Consider the following 20,696-nt stretch of genomic DNA (forward strand, 5'->3'; position numbering starts at 1 on the left):
CCATGCATGCTTAAAGGGGTTATCCCACCTTCTAATTTCATCGCAGCGTCTCCTGTTCACTCTGTACTAACGCCTATTTCCTGGGGCGTTGTTCTTTCTATTGATGGGCAGCTCGTCAGCGCTCTGCTGATCAGTTGACTCCGCCTTCCTTACTTGCATGCGCGCTCCCGTTATAGCCGAACTTCATTCCCGGAGACGCCGCAGCGCTTTCTCTACCCTCTCACGTCCTGCATTCCGGACTTGCTGGCACAATAATTACTACCGCACTTGTGTTGCGCTAAAAACAGAGCATGCGCGGCTCTGTTTCAGAAGCAGCACAAGGGAATGAAGAACCGCGCATGCCCGGCCGGCGGCGTGCGCGTTCATGGAAGAAATGCAGCCACACACTGGATCAAGGTGGTTTCGCTCGCCGCGCATGCGCGGCCATTGCATTCGGCCGGCGAAAGGTGGCCGTAACTAAGGGAGGACACAGTACAACAATGAGGTAAAAGGGGGAGGTTTTTAGCGAGAAGGGTAGGAATTGGCTTAAACATTATATTTAGTAAAATGATCATTGTCGCAGCGTGGACAAATTAAACTATGATCCTATTGATGGGATAACCCCTTTAAACTCCTCCACTGTATTTGCAGCTACCACTTCTGCAGGAAGGCTATTCCATGCATCCACTACTCTCTCAGTAAAGTAATACTTCCTGATATTACTTTTAAGTCTACTTTCACACTTGCGTTCGGAGCGGATCCGTCTGCTGTCTGCTCAGACGGATCCGCTCCTATAATGCAAACGATGGTATCCGTTCAGAACGGATCCATCTGCATCATATTTCAGAAAATAATCTAAGTGTGAAAGTTAGTCAGACGGATCCGTCCAGACTTTGCATTGAAAGTCAATGGGGGGACAGATCCGTTTGAAATTGCACCATATTGTGTCAATTTCAAACGGATCCGTCCCCATTGACTTACATTGTAAGTCTGGACGGATCCGTTTGGCTCCGCACGGCCAGGCGGACACCCGAACGCTGCAAGCAGCGTTCAGGTGTCTGCCTGCTGAGCGGAACGGAGGCCAAACGGTGCCAGACTGATGCATTCTGAGCGGATCCGCATCCACTCAGAATGCATTGGGGCCGTACGGATCCGTTCGGGGCCGCTTGTGAGAGCCTTCAAACGGAACTCAAAAGCGGAACCCCGAACGCAAGTGTGAAAGTAGCCTAAACCTTTGCCCCTCTAATTTAAAACTATGTTCTCTTGTAGCAGTTTTTCTTCTTTTAAATATTCTCTCCTCTTTTACCTTGTTGATTCCCTTTATGTATTTAAAAGTTTCTATCATATCCCCTGGTACCGTTAGTCTAAATTGGACAGATAAAATCCTGTATAAAGAGAGAAGACATATGGGACAAATCGGGAAGAAACTGAAAGATAACAGTAAAATTCCTGTAAAAGATTTGGATCTGTTTTCTAGGGCAAGACATTTATCCAAATACTTGAAGTAATTTATGACCAATGAATAGTGACGTCAGGGTGAGCACTTATGAAGAAAATTGTATTCCTTCCAGTATTACAAGTATCCAAATGATGAAATAAAGAAAATGCGATCTTCACATTTATAATATCCTGCCAGCTTTTGAGAACGAGTGAAAGTAGTTCAGGGTACATGGATCCCATATAAATCATGCTAAAATGAAAAATGGTTTTAATCACAGAGCTGACATTTACCAGTGTACGCTAGGAAACACTGTGGGTAACATAGAAATCACAAAAGGTAAAAATAGTGAAACAGACAAGACTAAAAATGAAAGAAATGATTCAATATCCTCTCATTTGCCTCTGTTCCTGTTCATATGGATTGATCTGAGTGCATTTCAGATAGAAGCAGCAGAATGTTATCTAGCTCAGTCTATTGAGCAGGGCCAATATCGACTAGTGGAACTGAGGAAACTCTTATTCCGAACTAAACTCTTATTTAGATGGTAAGGATATACAATGCAAGACAGAAGACAATACAAAGGAGCTTATTAACAAATATTGTATACAAAGATATTTGCTTGGAAAGTACGGGTAAAAATATCTAGGTAAATGAAATTCTTGTAATTCTTGAAATTCTTATCGGGTCCGATTCTAATGAAAAGGTCAGAAGATTCAATTTGGGTACAAATAAATTCAACCTGGTATTCAGATTGCCCTGAAAAGTTGTAGATGATATTCTTGGGTCTCCTAGGACTATATACAACTACAAGGTCTTTAAAAGGCTTCTGTCACCAGAATCATGGTAGTGAAACAGGCTGACCTGCAACATGTGCCCAGGACAGCAGAAGCTAGCAGTCTTGGTCCCATCCCCATCTGTGGCTTTATTTCTGAGAAAACTGAACTTTTAATATATGCAAATGAGCCTCTAGGAGCAATGGGGGTGTTGCCATTACTCCTAGAGGATCTGTTCTCCCTGCACTTTTATTGACAGGGCCAGGCGGCGTTAATATCATAATGCCTGGCCCTTACTTACTAGTCTTGCACCTCTGCTGGGTGCTTCAGTACCCAGCATAGGTGCAATAGAGATGAGAACTGCCATTGACCCTCCCTCCTGTTCTGCTCCTGCGCCTGGCACTGTAGTGCATGCCAAAGGCATGAGAGTAGAAGTCAGGTGTACAGCCCACAGAGGACTCTGCATAGAAAAGTGTATTCAACAGGTATAATGAAGCCTTATGGATATGCTTGGCATAACAACAGCTTTCTCTAGGATACAATAGAGCAGGAGAAGCTGTGTGATATACAGTTTTGTAGGAAAGATTCAGTAAAACTTGTCATTTATACATTTATATCTCTGCTTTTTCCACTTCCTGTCAGGGAGGAGGTGTTAGCCGTGACTGACACCTATGTCTCTATGAACACTTATACACACAATTCCATCAATTACTGATAACCCTTCCCTCCTGTACTGATAGCTCTTCACAGGAGGTAGAAAAAGCAGAGATATAAATGTATGAATTGCAGGTTTTACTGAATCTTCTCAATCCGCTCTGCTCCTCCTGCTCTATAACATGTTGCCTGCAGATTGCACTGCATTTTGTGGTGACAGGTCCTCTCTAACCCCTTAATGACATATCAAGTACCTGTATATCACAAGGGTTAAGCGTTGGTATAGAGTGGCCATACGCAGTGTGTGTCAGCTGTATTATACAGCGGTCATCTGCACTCCACTTCTGATCATTTAACCCTGCAGATGCTGCCGTCAATAGCATTGCGTCTGTTGGGTTAGACAGAGGGAGGGGCAACTTTGAAAAAACTTTTCTTTGCATTGCCATATTCTGACAGCCATTATTTCTTGTATTTCTGTCCACAGAGCTGGTTGAGGGCTTGTTTCTGCAGGACAAGCTATAGTTTGTATTTGTACCATTTTAGGGTACCTATGACTTATTTATTTCAGCGAGGAGACCAAAAAACTGTCAATTGGCATTTTTGTGGTGTTCACTGAGCACTATGAATATTTTTTATATTTCACCAGTTCATTTACACCATAGACTGTAATAGTATGATAAGGATGAAAAAAGATTGGTGTCATCAAGCTCAACCTATAATCCTACTGTGTTGATTCAAAGGGTGCAAAAACCCATATGAGGCAGATACCAATAGTTCCAAATCTGGCAATCAGAATAAACTGCTGGATCAATTCCTCTCCAGAAATGTAGCACCCATAACCTATTTACATATTGAACTTGTTTAATGAATCAGCCATCAAAACTCTTAAAGAATCTTCTTCTATGTTGAGGGTGAAATCTTCTTTCTTCTAGACCAGGGATACGAAAACCTCAGCTACTCGAGCTGTTCTGAAACTACAACTCCCAATGGGAGTTGCAAGAACAGCTGAGCAAATGTGCATGCTGGCAGCTGCAGTTTAATAGCAGCTCGACAGCAGAAGGATGCTGATCCCTGCTCTAGACATAGAGGATGCACCTGGTGATGGATGGTTAAAGGCAAACAGATAGGCCTACACAGACCATTAGAAAGATTACAGAATCATCTTATGACTGAAGAAGAGAAGTCCAGGTTTCGGGAGCAGGGAGATGTCTTGTGAGTGAGAGGTTTTGATTACGAAGGACAATGGATATTGTAAAGATATGTTGATAGTGATGCAGATGTCTGAGAGTAAAAGGAGTTGTCCCACAAAATAACCTTCCTTGAAGGCAGCAATTGTCATAAAATGATAAAATAATGCATATCCCGTTACAGTGATGCAGCTCTGATCATCCCCACTGGGCTGTGTTTGCTGGCTGGAGTCATACTACTGCATCTGATCACTGGCCTCAGTCTCACGCTGTATACCGCTGAGGACAGTGATTAGCCGTCCATGGTACAGGCGCAAGCCATTGCCAATCATGGCTGTAATGTCTGGGATGTAATGGTTGAGTATACAGTGCACAGATTGTTCCTTTGGGGAAAAAAAATGTAATACGTCAGACAATCCCTTTAAAATAGCTCTCCCATATAGGAGCTGATTGCTGGGGTCAGTCTGTTGAAGCCCCCAGAAATCAGCTCTCACCCTCTCACCACTACCAGGAGCTGCTGATACATAGCTCTTGATGGTAAAAGCCACTTGATGGTCAGCGTCAAAAGTTCTTTATGATATGAAAGGTATACTGATGCTTTATTTAAAGTACAGTATGAAGCATAAACAGAATCATTGTCCCATGAACATTTCTATTATAATAATAATAATAATAATCTAGAAATCTAACAATACAGGCCATTTTAAAGACCATCTGTCAGCACCTGTTACATGTGCACTTGGCAGCTGAAGGCATCTGTGTTGGTCTCATGTTCATATGTGTCATATGTGCCCGCATTAGTGAGAAAAATGAAGTTTTAATATATGCAAATGAGACTTTAGGAGCAACAGGGGTGTTGCCATTACACCTAGAGGCTCCGTTTTCTCTGAAACTGCCACAAACTCTCCACTTTGATTGACAGAGCCAGGCATGATGACGTTTACATTGCCTGGCTCTGTCAGTCAAAGTGCAGAGGGCAAAGCAGTTGCAAAGAAAGCAGAGTCTCTAGGTATAATGGCAATGCTCCCTGTTGCTCCTAGATGCTCATTTGCATATATTAAAATATAAAAAAAAAAATCAGCAATGCAGGCACATATGAACATAGGACCAACACAGATGCCTCCAGCTGCCAAGTGCCATGAAACAGTTCAGCCAGGTTCAAGGGGAGAAACCTGCTGACAGATGCCCTTTAATAATAGTAGCTTTGCAACTTCCCTGACTACGTTTTCACTGCTTGGACAAATGCATGGGTTTATGGGCGCAAACACTTGCAGGTTGTTCCAATGTAATTTGATTTGATTGACCATGTCCAAAAAGAACATTTACTATGTTGAACTGATTTCATAATAATTTTCATAATGACCAAGATGCATATTAAAATTCTACACTTTTTAGTTTATTAGATGCCTAAGGAAGCGTTTCACCATACTATACAAATCCATAACATGTAGCAATTAGTGTTGATCGAGCACCGTAGTGCTCGGGGGCTTGGGCTGGACACATCGGGATGTTCGGGTGCTTGACCGAGCACCTGAGTATAATGGAAGTCAATGGGAGAACCCGAGCATTAAACCAAGTAACCCCTGCTCTGAAGAGGGGAGGGTGCCTGGTTCATAGGAAAATGTCAGAAATTGATGGAAACACCACTAAAATGGTTTGGGAACAGCATGGGTAGGATGCCTGAATGCATCTTGGACTCCCAGGTTGCTGCTGGGAACGATGTTGTCAGAGTAGTATGCCACTTTTACTTCTATATAAAGCGCAAGTTCAGCCAAAATTTTTGTTGTTTTCGAAACAAGATTAAGAGGGACGGCCGGTGGCATCGGTATTGCGCCGCGAGAAGTGAAATTCGTACACCGGTGCAAGACGAACCACAGTGAATGTTTTCATTAATCAACAACGAAAGTTGGAGGTTCGAAGATGATCCGACAGGCGATCCGGCGCGTTATTCCCGAGCAGCTTCCGGGGAAAATATGGTTGCAAAGCTGAAACTTAAACTAATTGACGGAAAGGCACCACCAGGAGTGGAGCCTGCAGCATAATTTGACTCAAAACGGCAAACCTCACCCGGCCCGGACACGTAAAAGATTGACAGATTGATAGCTCTTTCTCGATTCTGTGGGTGGTGGTGCATGGCCGTTCTGAGTTGGCGGAGCGAATTGTCTAGTTAATTCCGATAACCAACGAGACTCCTCCGTGCTAATTAGTTACGTGACCCCCGGCGGTAAGGATTGTGTTTACCAGACTCTTATGGAAGAGTGCCTGCTGCTTAGTTGACCATCGAAAAAATTATGGTTGAGGGCCTGCAGGTGAGCTGACCATTGCAAACATTATGGGCGAGGGCCTGCTGCCGCTTTGTTAACTCTAGATAACTTCTGCCTGATCGCACGTCCCGTGACGTCGATTAACCATTTGCATGTCTGCCCTATCAACTTTTGATGTTATTTTATGCGCCTAACATGGTGACCACGGGTAACGGGGAATCCGTGTTCGATTCCGAAGAGGGAGCATGAGAAACGGCTGCCACATCCAAGGAAGGCAAGCGGGGGGCGCGCAAATTACCCACTCCCGACTGTCAGAAAAGGACACCGTCTATTAAAAAAAAAAAATTATGTCACAGAAAATTTTTAGATGCGCACACGATACACAGCAGATGTGGGCCTGGTCAGGTCACTGTCAGACGAGGACACAGTCTATTGAAAAATAAAATTTTATGTCACAGAAAATTTTTAGAAGCGCACACGTTACACAGCAGATGTGGGCCTGGTCAGGTCACTGTCAGAAGCGGACACCGTCTATTAAAAAAAAATATATTTGTGTCACAGAAATATTTTAGAAGCGCACACACGTTACACAGCAGATGTGGGCCTGGTCAGGTCACTGTCAGAAGAGGACACCGTCTATTGAAAAATTACATTTTATGTCATAGAAAACTTTCAGAAGCGCACACGTTACACAGCACATGTGGCCCTGGTCAGGTCACTGTCAGAAGCGGACACTGTCTATTGAAAAATAAAATTTTATGTCACAATTTTTTTTTATTAGCGCACACATTACACAGCAGATGTGGCCCTGGTAAGGTCACTGTCAGAAGCGGACACCGTCTAGGGAAAACATGCACTGGATGTCACTGATATTTTAGGAATGCGCACACTTTGAACAGGAGATGTGGCGTGGATAATTTAGCTATCCGCAAGGGACAACGTCTACGGAAAAAGTGCACTGGATGTCACTGATATTTTAGGGATGTGCACAATTTACACAAGAGATGTGGTGCGAATAATTTAACTGTCCACAACGGCCTATTACACGGTATTTTGCGCAGGATGCACTAAAAATATATATTGCTGCTGTCACACACAATAGTCCTTAAAAGGACTTATGGGTCTCTGAAAAGTTTTTTGTATAAAAATCTTCCTATTACACTCCCTACACTGTCTGTCCCTTCCTATGCACAGCTCTCCCTAACACTGAGCAATTTAGCGCAGGTTGCGCTACAAACATATATTGCTGCTATCACACACAATAATCTTTACAAGGACTTTTGGGTCTCTGAAATGTATTTGTACAGAAATAATATTCAATTACACTCTCTACACTGTCTGTCCCTTCCTATGCTCAGCTCTCCCTGACTTCGAATGAGCTGAACACGCGTCATCGGTGCTATATAGCACCAGATGACGCGTTCCGGCCAGCCAATCACTGTTATGCCAGTACACAACATGGCTACTAGCATTACAGTGAGGGCAGTACTTACCTGCACGTTTATTGGCTGCTTAGCAGCCGCGAAACGTGCGTGGAGGAGACTCGAGCATGGCGCTCAAGCACATGCGGTACTCTGTATTCGGCCGAGCATGCTCGCCCAACACTAGTAGCAATCTTCAAACTTCTTTCCATTCAAGTCACCATGCTTTGATTTTTCACTAGACCATATTTAATACTGTTACTTTGATGGCTGTTAAACTGTATGAACTGTGCATGATGAGCATGTCCCCTGAGATGAATCTGTTGTGTTTGGTGTTTTCTTATTAAGCTAATTGCTAATCCTGACAGCTGCAAATTGCGTGTCACACTGAAATGCAGATTTTACAGAGAGATTAAGGTGGGGTCAAGACCTGGTTTAAATTGGCATGCTTTAAACAGCTCCCGGTGCCCTAATAAAGAAGATGGCTCAAGTTGCATTTCAATGCAGGACATTATAGAATATTGTGAATTTAAATGAACTCTTTTATGCATGATATAGAATGAATACTAATGTTAAACGAAATTGGATTCATCAGCTGTAATAAAGGGAATACCAAGAGATGTGAAATAGAAAACGCTGAAATTGAAAACAGCACGTGGCTGATTAAGTGGAATCTAAGAAATAATGAAAAATTGAAGGACTGCATGCAAGGATTTGTTAGATTACATTGGTTATCTTAGATTGGCAGATGCAAGATATCTCTGTTAACACATGAAGCCTGGTACTGTATTTCCTACTGTTATCAGCTACTCTTCCAAAACTGGTCCAAGTTAGTGGAGTATGACATGGGCAAATTCTCATAATTTATAGAATGGAATGGACCTTCTAGAATTACGTATAATATGCTGCTTTGAAAAATGCAAGATTTGAAGAACCACTGCAGGAAATAATAAAAAAGATTATATGTTATTGGGCTGTACAGTAAAAGCCAAAACAAAGCCTGATTCTCTGCCATCTCCATACACGCACCACTAGGAGGGGGCAGTGAAGACAGAGAGGATGCAACTAAAACTGAAAGGCTTCTCTGGGGTTGCAAGTAGGCGAAGCAAGAGGAATGCTGTGACCCCTGGCTCCAAGGCATGATGTCAGACTCAAAGTGACATACAAATCCTCTTACTGTGAATAAGAGTAGGAGTGAGCCATCCTGTCCACAACTGCACCCTCTTTGTCCTTAATAATAATGTGGTGCCAATCGGAAGCCAGGTAGAACTGTGGCTTACTATTACTACTACTGCTGGATGGCTGGTGCTGCTACCCGCAGATTATTAAATGGTACTAGCAAAACTAAGTATTGTTTCTGTAATTTAAAGACAGAGTTGCAGTTAAATGTCCTTCCCCTTCTACAAACACACTTCACATTGGTATTGACAATTTACTTTGTCAATAGTGCAGTTTTGCAGCAAAATGTGTTTGAACAACATAGTCTGATGCAGTAATGTTTTCACTAACACAGGTATAACAAAGCAATGTTTGCAGTAAAATGTCTGAACTATGCATTCGCTAACATGGGTATAACAACGCAATTTTACAGTAATATGTCTTTAGACTATGCTTTCACTAACATGGGTATAACAATACAATGTTTGCAGTAAAATGTCTCCAGACTATGCATTCAGTAACATGGGTATAACAATGTAATTTTTTGGCTAAAATATCTTTGAACTATGGGGGTCATTTATCAATCTGAAATATGCCCAAATTAGGCACTGCGCTGCAATCTACAACTTCTCCCCACTCATGTCAGGTCTAAAATTGTGGGTGGCTGTTTACAGCTTAGAAAAAGTCCTAAATGTAAGACAGCAAGGAAGCTGTCTTACATTTAGAAATGGCGGAGGATCCACCGAAGAGGTTCGGCAGCACCACTGCCAGCTTAAGGCTTAATTAAGACTTAATAAATGTGCCCCTATGTGTTCAGTAAAATGGGTACAACAATTAAATTTTTACGGTAAAATATCTTTTGAACTAGAAAGTCTGATACAATAATGTGTTCACTAACGTGGGTATAACAATGCACTTTTTGAAGTAAAACAGTTATACAACACGTTTTTGTAGTAAAAGTAAAGGAGGTAATTTACAAACCGATATATGCCAGTTTTCTGGCACATATCTGCGACTTTTGCCAGCTCACGCCAGGTCTGAAAAAGGGGGCAGGCCACCAGGCCCATCTCATTTATCACTTTCTACGCTTTCGCTGGCGGTGAATCCGCAGTAGTTATGTAGAGGAGCATCCACCGCCAGCACAGGGGTTATTAAGAACAGCATCTAAAATGCTGGTCTTAATAAATGACCCCCAAAATGTGTTCAATAACATAGGTAGAAAAATATCATCAGTGCAATATTGCTTTTGCTGTAACTACCCAGTAATATGTAGCACGTTTAGTAACACAGGTATAAAAATGATATTTTTCAGTATTGCTTTTGATGAAATGACCCGTTATTTTTGCAGTAATATACAATATGTTTAGTAACATGGGTATAATGCACTGCTATGGTTTTTAGAAGAAAAAATTTGCTCGGCATTTGAAGCAGAATATACAGGGAGTGCAGAATTATTAGGCAAGTTGTATTTTTGAGGATTAATTTTATTATTGAACAACAACCATGTTCTCAATGAACCCAAAAAACTCATTAATATCAAAGCTGAATATTTTTGGAAGTAGTTTTTAGTTTGTTTTTAGTTTTAGCTATTTTAGGGGGATATCTGTGTGTGCAGGTGACTATTACTGTGCATAATTATTAGGCAACTTAACAAAAAACAAATATATACCCATTTCAATTATTTATTTTTACCAGTGAAACCAATATAACATCTCAACATTCACAAATATACATTTCTGACATTCAAAAACAAAACAAAAACAAATCAGTGACCAATATAGCCACCTTTCTTTGCAAGGACACTCAAAAGCCTGCCATCCATGGATTCTGTCAGTGTTTTGATCTGTTCACCATCAACATTGCGTGCAGCAGCAACCACAGCCTCCCAGACACTGTTCAGAGAGGTGTACTGTTTTCCCTCCTTGTAAATCTCACATTTGATGATGGACCACAGGTTCTCAATGGGGTTCAGATCAGGTGAACAAGGAGGCCATGTCATTAGATTTTCTTCTTTTATACCCTTTCTTGCCAGCCACGCTGTGGAGTGCTTGGACGCGTGTGATGGAGCATTGTCCTGCATGAAAATCATGTTTTTCTTGAAGGATGCAGACTTCTTCCTGTACCACTGCTTGAAGAAGGTGTCTTCCAGAAACTGGCAGTAGGACTGGGAGTTGAGCTTGACTCCATCCTCAACCCGAAAAGGCCCCACAAGCTCATCTTTGATGATACCAGCCCAAACCAGTACTCCACCTCCACCTTGCTGGCGTCTGAGTCGGACTGGAGCTCTCTGCCCTTTACCAATCCAGCCACGGGCCCATCCATCTGGCCCATCAAGACTCACTCTCATTTCATCAGTCCATAAAACCTTAGAAAAATCAGTCTTGAGATATTTCTTGGCCCAGTCTTGACGTTTCAGCTTGTGTGTCTTGTTCAATGGTGGTCGTCTTTCAGTCTTTCTTACCTTGGCCATGTCTCTGAGTATTGCACACCTTGTGCTTTTGGGCACTCCAGTGATGTTGCAGCTCTGAAATATGGCCAAACTGGTGGCAAGTGGCATCTTGGCAGCTGCACGCTTGACTTTTCTCAGTTCATGGGCAGTTATTTTGCGCCTTGGTTTTTCCACACGCTTCTTGCGACCCTGTTGACTATTTTGAATGAAACGCTTGATTGTTCGATGATCACGCTTCAGAAGCTTTGCAATTTTAAGAGTGCTGCATCCCTCTGCAAGATATCTCACTATTTTTGACTTTTCTGAGCCTGTCAAGTCCTTCTTTTGACCCATTTTGCCAAAGGAAAGGAAGTTGCCTAATAATTATGCACACCTAATATAGGGTGTTGATGTCATTAGACCACACCCCTTCTCATTACAGAGATGCACATCACCTAATATGCTTAATTGGTAGTAGGCTTTCGAGCCTATACAGCTTGGAGTAAGACAACCTGCATAAAGAGGATGATGTGGTCAAAATACTCATTTGCCTAATAATTCTGCACTCCCTGTATGCTATTGGGTGCTGGCAATAAGACTATGAACAGTAGAACCCTGGTTTAAAAAAATAAATAAAAATAAAAGTTTCATTTTCTTGAGGGGTGTTTTGTAACTATCTGCCAGCAGCTGTATTAAACACACGAGTGGGTGATCAGTCTTCTTTTAAGGCTTTCCCTGATCAAATTCCCTAAAATCTACCCAATTATATTTACCTATTCTCTCCCTATAGTGTACTTAGTACAGCTATATTACCGGCTTATGTCTGCAATGGGTTTTTGTCAGACATTGCCACAGCGCACACTTCCAGGTCACAAGCTACTTGCCTACTGTTCCCTGATTAGCCAATCAGGGCAAATCCTATCAAAAACTTCAGATTCCTTTGTTGGACATTTTTTTTGTGAAATAAATGACGAATCCAATTAGAATGACTGCTCTACTCTAATTGGCTCCAAAGCCAGCTAACTTTTTTATCCTAGATCTTTGGGGCTCATTATCAGAGCTTAAACTCACTGGAGGATCATCCCATACTCAGGTTGGCCAGTCCAACCCTGCTTGTGCCTCACATGGATCCAGTGATCTGCCCAATCTACCTGTTCATTTCTCCAATTGCTCTGCTAGATTTATTCCAACATGGCAGCTTGAGGGAAGAAGGGGGTCTGTCTTTTCTCAGGAGGCATATCCTTTCTACTGCAGCCCTCTCCATGTAACTATTTGCAATAGTAAATACAGCTGGTAACAGATAAAGGATGTTATGCCAGTCTATAAAACTGAGCATGTGTGTCCACCTCTGAGAAATAAGCAAAAGAACAAATAGCAGGTGTCTCTAGACAAATACATTTTATTGTATAAATCAGTGGCTAAAATATTTTATTACACGTACTGTAATTACAGAAGTATTCAGATCCGGCTGCTGGTGAGACAACTCATTTAAGTACAGTATTCAGTACTTGTGGACACTACATACTGATTGATTGAACAGACAACTTAGATTGGGCCTAAGGCACATGAGCCAGCAATGATGTGCGGCATATTTTACTGCTGAGGCCAGTCATTGTATGCAGTAGCGCATGTTTAGTGGCCCAGGAGGACTGAGTGGAGGATGGGAGTAGTGGTTATGGCCATTCAGTGACTGGAAGACGCACATGTTCTTCCCTGGTGGCACAGCCTGATGTTCGTGCTCCTGCCTGGCGGTAGTTGGAGTGCCCTTAACATTAGGTGTTCTGGGTGCAAGGCAGGAGAGTCAATTGCTGGAGAATGGTGAAGTCAGTAACAAGTTAAAGAGGACCTTTCACCGATTATTACACTATGAACTAACTATACAGACATGTAGAGTGGAGCCTGGGGATCTCACTGCACTTACTATTATCCCCGGGCGCCGCTCCGTTCTCCTGCTATGCCCTCCGGTATCTCCGCTCACTAAGTTATAGTAGGCGGAGATTCCAGTCCCTAAGTTATGGTAGGCGGAGTCTGCCCTTGTTCTGCTCTAGCAATGGCCAATCGCAGCGCAGAGCTCACAGCCTGGGAGGTTATTTTCTCCCAGGCTGTGAGCTCTGCAATGCGATTGGCCAGCGCTACAGCAGAACAAGGGCAGACTCCGCCTACCATAACTTAGGGACTGGAATCTCCGCCTACTATAACTTAGTGAGCGGAGATACCGGAGGGCATAGCAGGAGAACGGAGCGGCACCCGGGGATAATAGTAAGTGCAGTGAGATCCCCGGGCGCCGCTCTACATGTCTGTATAGTTAGTTCATAGAGTAATAATCGGTGAAAGGTCCTCTTTAAGTTGGAATCACTAAATAAGTCTCTCTTTACAAAAGTGCAGAATAGGAGTAGTAGTACATTCTACAATAACAAGACACAGTTCCAAGGCAAATAACACAGTGCAATTTTTCCCCAATAGCAGCGCATGGACAGCAGCTGTTACGGACCAGTGAGGGTGGAACCACTGTGCCAACTAACTGGTTTGTCTTTGGGCAAAACCCTAAGGGCATTATTCTGGTGCCCCTTTGGAATTCAGGGGCATTGGTGCAAGCAACAGAGGCTCTAGCCACAGAAAACACACCAAAACCAGAGGCACAGTCTGAATAGTCACTTATACTGATTATGTGATTTTTGGCAAAACTTGGCTGTTGGAAACTTGGCTGAATGGCAGAGACACCGGGAAATCACACTACAATCACAGAAGGACAGTCTCTAATACTGGAACTGCACATATTGGCATTACTAAACTAGAAATACTGAGAGAACTACTGGGGCGGAGTAGTGGTAGATGAAGGAACAAGGCCACAGGTCAGCATGCGCGTGCCCTAAGGAAGCAGAGACTGGAGTAATGGAGACAGTAGCTTGCTGAGGATGCAGGGCATCTTGGTGAGTATCAGGGTAGCGGTTGGCATAGACCACTAACTTAGCAGCAATGATGGAGGTTGTAGTTATCCTTTTCTCTATTACTCTAGTCTTTCAACAGAACCATAGACATGCAATAAGGTACTTGTTAACTGTTTCTGCAGGCAGAGGAGTGCAGCTATAAGATGCGGTTGGCCAAATTGTCTCAAAGTGTGAAAGAGTATATTAGCAATGTTCCCCCTCAGATCAGCAAAGTCTCTAGGCCATAAATGTGCACAGTAACTTGGTGACTAACTACAGTTTAGATTTTAAATTCTAGACCTTCTGATTTCCTTCTCTCTGGAGCACTTTTGATGATAAGGTAGCTTCCTTGGCTGTAGAAATCTCAGAGATAAAGGTTCTCTATGCTTGGGCCTAGCTCTGAGGAGCTTGCACATGTAGGTCTTCATTGTAGCACAGCTAAGAACATACTTACCACTGAGTAACCAGGGAGCACACCCGTGTCTATGTCCTGGCAACCTTACAAGATGAGCCAAGGTTTTAACCCTTAATTGTCCATACAAGGCTATTAGGTAGACAAATATAACAAATCACAACAACTATCTTAGTAATTAACCCTTTGCAGTGACCCTGTTTGTGACTGCTTCACATGTGACCCCATCTGTCCAGAAGTTAACAGGACAGGGCTCACTGAAGGGAGCCAGGTAGCTGGAACGAAATGGTAGGGAGCAGGTGAGTATGATTTTTTTTCAACAGGCACAACTGGCCAGGGTTGAAAGGTAAAGAAGTCCAAAAAGCTGGATAACTCTTTTAAAGAAAAACTAGATACTCTATGCATATGCTATAAAACATAGATCAATGGGGGGTTCGACTGCTGAGAACCACACTAATCTTAAGAACAGAGCGCCTGGTGGAGAATTATGTACATGCAAGGTCACACTCCATTAAAGTCCATAGGAGGTACAGAATCAGCCGACATGCCATTAAAATCTTTCATGGGAAAATACCATTAAGTAGTTCACATGAAAAAAGTAGTAAATAAGTAAATAACATCCATATTTTACTCTCCATGATTAAAAACTAGGCTAAATACCTTTAAGATGTGCAGTGTTTTTGCACACTCTATATGCAATAAAATATTATTCATTGAGTAATGTTATGAGGATTTTAGGGAATAAATAGGGAAATGACTGAAGTATAGAGGGATGGCATACTGTTTAAAAGACTTCAAGTATGTTAGAAGTTGATGCTTTGCCAATGCACTTTGCTAAATATAAACCACAGAGCCCTCCAGGTCTCTTACCTCATTTGTCTGCTGGACACAGTTATTCTAGCATACTGCGAAATGCAACAAATTTTACCGACTGTACTCACAAGGGACAGGATATTGTATTTCTGTCAGTACTGCGTGTTATTATGTTTCTGTTGTTAACTTCTTGTCTTCTGGATTACTTGAGTGATTTATGTAATCCTTTATAAGTACTGGAACATGTAGGAGCTAAAACTCTTATAGCAGTTAGGGGATCAGATTGGATTACAAAATAGATGGAAGCATTGTGCCCCAGACCAGTAAGGAAGTGCCAAATCTTGGACAGTACTGATTGCTTTAAAGAGGACCTGTCCTCTTATCCCGACATGTCAGTTTTAGGAACTGTACCTCCTTATTGAGAGCACCTTAATCTGTGTGAAGCTTACAGGCCATACATGCTCCTCTGGAATTCTGGGAAAAGGTATGCAAATGGGAGCTCTTAGCAAGCTCTGCTTCTGATGCTACTAGATGTAACGTAGCTATCCTGGATAATAAATAAACAAGCATCACATCTGCAGACAGCTGTTGCCCCTCATCAGTGCAGAGCAGAGTACTGGCTTTACTGGGTGAGAGGCCTATGTCAGGATTTGGAGGGTACTGTATTCCTGAATTCCAGAGGAATGCGTGGCCTATAATCATCCTCATGGTGATTAAGGCCCTCTCCATAAGGAGATACAGTTCCCTACAGTAAAGTACAGCTGGGTGTTACTAGTTGGTGGTGTGGCCTAGCACTAATTTGGTAGTGTCAAACTGTCAAAATGTGCACCATGACCACCCCCCCCCCGCCAAGTTGTAAATTTTTTCATAAATTTTGAGAACTAAATTAGAGAAGTGAAACCACATGGAATAAATGCTCCATATTTTTAATTAAGTGGGGGATACAAGCAGTGTTCCCTCTAAGCTGCGCGGGTGGGCGGCCGCGCAGCAATTATTTGGCCCCTCTCACAATTTTATAATGCCTGCTCACTCAGCCTACAGCGCGCCGCTAAGTTCACTAACGCTGCTGGCAAAATGCCAGCACTTGTCGTCAGACTCATCTGCGTGACGGCGCCGACGTCCTCCTCGTAGTCTTGTGTGGTTCAGCACAGCGGGGGCGCTGCCTACCAGCTACCACGTATTGCCGAGCTACTTCTGCCTCCTTCTTTTTGCAGGAAGAGGAGGACTGAGCAGCAGCAGGCAGTAAGGTTCGGTAGTGGCGGCGGCGCCGCCATCTTAGAGCCAGGCCAGAGGCACAAGCTAGAGTGAGACTGAGTTTCTCTTATGGCCTACCTACAATAAGTAAAATCCTAGAAACCGTCATTGATTGCTGAACTGGTCTGTCCTGATAGTTCTAGAGTGTTAACTCGTAACAAGAAGTGGAGAACAGCGGGGGACAATAGTGGCACTAGTAGACTACTAGTGCCACTATTGTCCCCTGCTGTTCTCCACTTCTTGTCACGAGTTAACACTCTAGAAATACCAGGAGAGACCAGTTCAGCAATCAATGACGGTAGAATATCAGTAGTAGGGGAGAACACTAAACAATCTTAGTTATTTTTAATCCTATAGGCTAGAGTGAGTGAAGTGAATGAGTCTCTCTGGCCTAACCTGATAGTGATAAGTCCTTCATGTGGGCAGCAGGAGCTGTGTATGTGTTACCTAAGAAAGCAATGAAAACAGCATGTACTGTATGGGAGGTTTTATCACAGCAGACTAGCCAATGCAAAACAAGGGAATGCTGCTTGGCACCGCCATCTTAGAGAGGCTACAGTGAGTCTCTGTAGAACAGCATTGCATTCCCTTCAGGGTTTTTTTTATTGGCAATGTTGCTTGTCTCAGCCAAGGAAAATGGGGGGAAAAGTAACATATATAACAACCGGAGATGCCTGGGCTATACCAGCATGTTCCATATCACTGTATACAAGAAGATGTATTACTTATACCAGCTGTACATATATAATTATATACAGGAGATGCCCAGGTTCTACCAGCATGGTCCATATCACTGTATACAAGAAGATGTATTACTTATACCAGCTGTACATATATAATTATATACCGGAGATGCCTGGGTTATACCAGCATGTTCCATATTACTGTATACAAGAAGATGTATTACTTATACCAGCTGTACATATATAATTATATACAGGAGATGCCCAGGTTATACCAGCATGGTCCATATCACTGTATACAAGAAGATGTATTACTTATACCAGCTGTACATATATAATTATATACCGGAGATGCCTGGGTTATACCAGCATGTTCCATATCACTGTATACAAGAAGATGTATTACTTATACCAGCTGTACATATATAATTATATACAGGAGATGCCCAGGTTCTACCAGCATGTTCCATATCACTGTATACAAGAAGATGTATTACTTATACCAGCTGTACATATATAATTATATACAGGAGATACTCGAGTTATACCAGCGTGCTCCATATCACTATATACAAGAAGATGTATAACTTATACCAGCTGTACATATATAATTATATACAGGAGATACTCGAGTTATACCAGCATGTTCCATATCACTGTATACAAGAAGATGTATTACTTATACCAGCTGTACATATATAATTATATACCGGAGATGCCTGGGTTATACCAGCATGTTCCATATCACTGTATACAAGAAGATGTATTACTTATACCAGCTGTACATATATAATTATATACAGGAGATACTCGAGTTATACCAGCGTGCTCCATATCACTATATACAAGAAGATGTATAACTTATACCAGCTGTACATATATAATTATATACAGGAGATACTCGAGTTATACCAGCATGGTCCATATCACTGTATACAAGAAGATGTATTACTTATACCAGCTGTACATATATAATTATATACCGGAGATGCCTGGGTTATACCAGCATGTTCCATATCACTGTATACAAGAAGATGTATTACTTATACCAGCTGTACATATATAATTATATACAGGAGATGCCCAGGTTCTACCAGCATGTTCCATATCACTGTATACAAGAAGATGTATTACTTATACCAGCTGTACATATATAATTATATACAGGAGATACTCGAGTTATACCAGCGTGCTCCATATCACTATATACAAGAAGATGTATAACTTATACCAGCTGTACATATATAATTATATACAGGAGATACTCGAGTTATACCAGCATGTTCCATATCACTGTATACAAGAAGATGTATTACTTATACCAGCTGTACATATATAATTATATACCGGAGATGCCTGGGTTATACCAGCATGTTCCATATCACTGTATACAAGAAGATGTATTACTTATACCAGCTGTACATATATAATTATATACAGGAGATACTCGAGTTATACCAGCGTGCTCCATATCACTATATACAAGAAGATGTATAACTTATACCAGCTGTACATATATAATTATATACAGGAGATGCCCAGGTTCTACCAGCATGTTCCATATCACTGTATACAAGAAGATGTATTACTTATACCAGCTGTACATATATAATTATATACAGGAGATGCCCAGGTTATACCAGCATGGTCCATATCACTATATACAAGAAGATGTATAAGTTAGACGTCCTAGCCAGTGTCAGGTTAGCACTTAGCAAGGTCTTTCTTCACTCCGCAGGAGACATTTTGTGTGCGGTTCTGTCACACTGTCCGTCCACTCCAGTAACTGTTTTATCTTGTCTTACTTAGTAGGCTAGATTTATTGTTTTGCCAATATGTCGGCGATGATCTCTTGTTTGATTGTCCTATCGCCCACCTTTGACTAAGCATTGCCCATCTCTAAGCCGACCCCGCTCAGCAACTGCCAAAGCTTAGAGGGAACACTGGATACAAGTAGTTACTAAAACAGATATGTCAGGAGAGGTGACAGTTTCTCTGTAAGACACTTGTCATTATTGAAAGTAGCGTTTTGTTTTGTTTTGTTTTGCTTTTGGTCTTAAAATTGATCGGTCATCAGGAGCAACAGTATGCCTGATCTAATTATATCAATACCAGTTATAGCTCAATCCATTGAGGCATTTCAGAGCTATAGCAATTTTTATTAATATGCAAATAAGGTCAAAAGAGCACTGAGGGTGAGCCCAAGCACTCTAGCTGCTCCGCGCTGGTTCACCAGCCACTCTTCTTTTCAGTACATTGACAGGGCCAAGCAAGATGACGATTAGGATACCTGGCCCTGCCATCAACTGGAGGACGAGTGACTAGCTAAGGGCTAGGATGCACCAAGTGGCCTGGGCTAGCACTCAATGTACTTTAGAGTCAGTTTAATATTAAGTAAAAGTAGTGTATTTCCTCAATGGCATAAAACAGGTTACACTGCAATCAACTCAGCAAAGTGCCTGGTTTTATACTGTTGTTTTTTGTGAGAGATCATCTTTCAGTAGTTGAAAAGCTATGAAAATTATAATAAAACTGTAATCTAATTCTAATAATATAAATAGGTAATGCAATTTTATACAAACTTCATATCTGCTTGGTACGTTTTATGTCGTTCACCAACTGAAGAGTTTATAATGCAGGAAATCTAATATTCAGGTCAATAAAGGCTACAATGCAGGTACTTACCAGACGACAACCTTCAAGAGAACTGACTAGCTGAGCATTTTGACAAGACAGAATGGAACCCGCCAAGTTGAGCATGACACATACAGCAGACAGCAGCATAAAAAAGGTTATCTAAAAATAAACAACAAATTACAAATTAGTAAAACGGCATCTTGTAAAACACAACTGCAACTAAATAATTAATGATGATTCAATACAAAATATAACATATCTCCAGAGAAAGTTTTATGTACTATTTCATTAATGTGTTGCAGAAGAAAGCTTCAGGTTATGTTTTTTTTTTTAAGAGTTATCACTACAGAACAGGGGTGTGTATATGTCATAGTTACATATCAAAGTCTGAGGCCTGAGACCCCCACCGATCAATAAAGTGAGGTGAAAGAAATGCTCTCTCCTTAATGCTACTACAATACTACCAATATTTGTATAATGCAATTCCTATATATTATTATTATTATATTAATATATTAATATATTAATAAAGAATACATATAACCTATTTTTCCAAAATACTGATCAGATAGTGGGACTACCCTTGTTCCCTTATGTCAAGGAAACAAGGGGTTCTGGTTTCTTTCTTTTTTTCATTGTCTTTTTTTCTCATAACTAAGTTCACA

General features: G+C 41.7%; 1 protein-coding gene across 1 annotated transcript in view; it reads right to left on the bottom strand.

The window, feature by feature from the left end:
• Positions 1 to 20,190, bottom strand: part of FAM189A1 (family with sequence similarity 189 member A1) — a 489,297-nt gene extending 469,107 nt beyond the window's left edge. Inside the window, exon 1 of the mRNA XM_040413849.1 lies at positions 20,080 to 20,190. Coding sequence (XP_040269783.1) covers positions 20,080 to 20,178 — 99 coding nt within the window. The 5' untranslated portion in view covers positions 20,179 to 20,190. The remainder of the gene's footprint in view (positions 1 to 20,079) is intronic.
• Between the last annotated feature and the right edge of the window lie 506 nt (positions 20,191 to 20,696).

This window comes from Bufo bufo, chromosome 1 (genome assembly GCF_905171765.1).
Source record: "Bufo bufo chromosome 1, aBufBuf1.1, whole genome shotgun sequence".
Taxonomy (NCBI): Eukaryota; Metazoa; Chordata; class Amphibia; order Anura; family Bufonidae; genus Bufo; species Bufo bufo.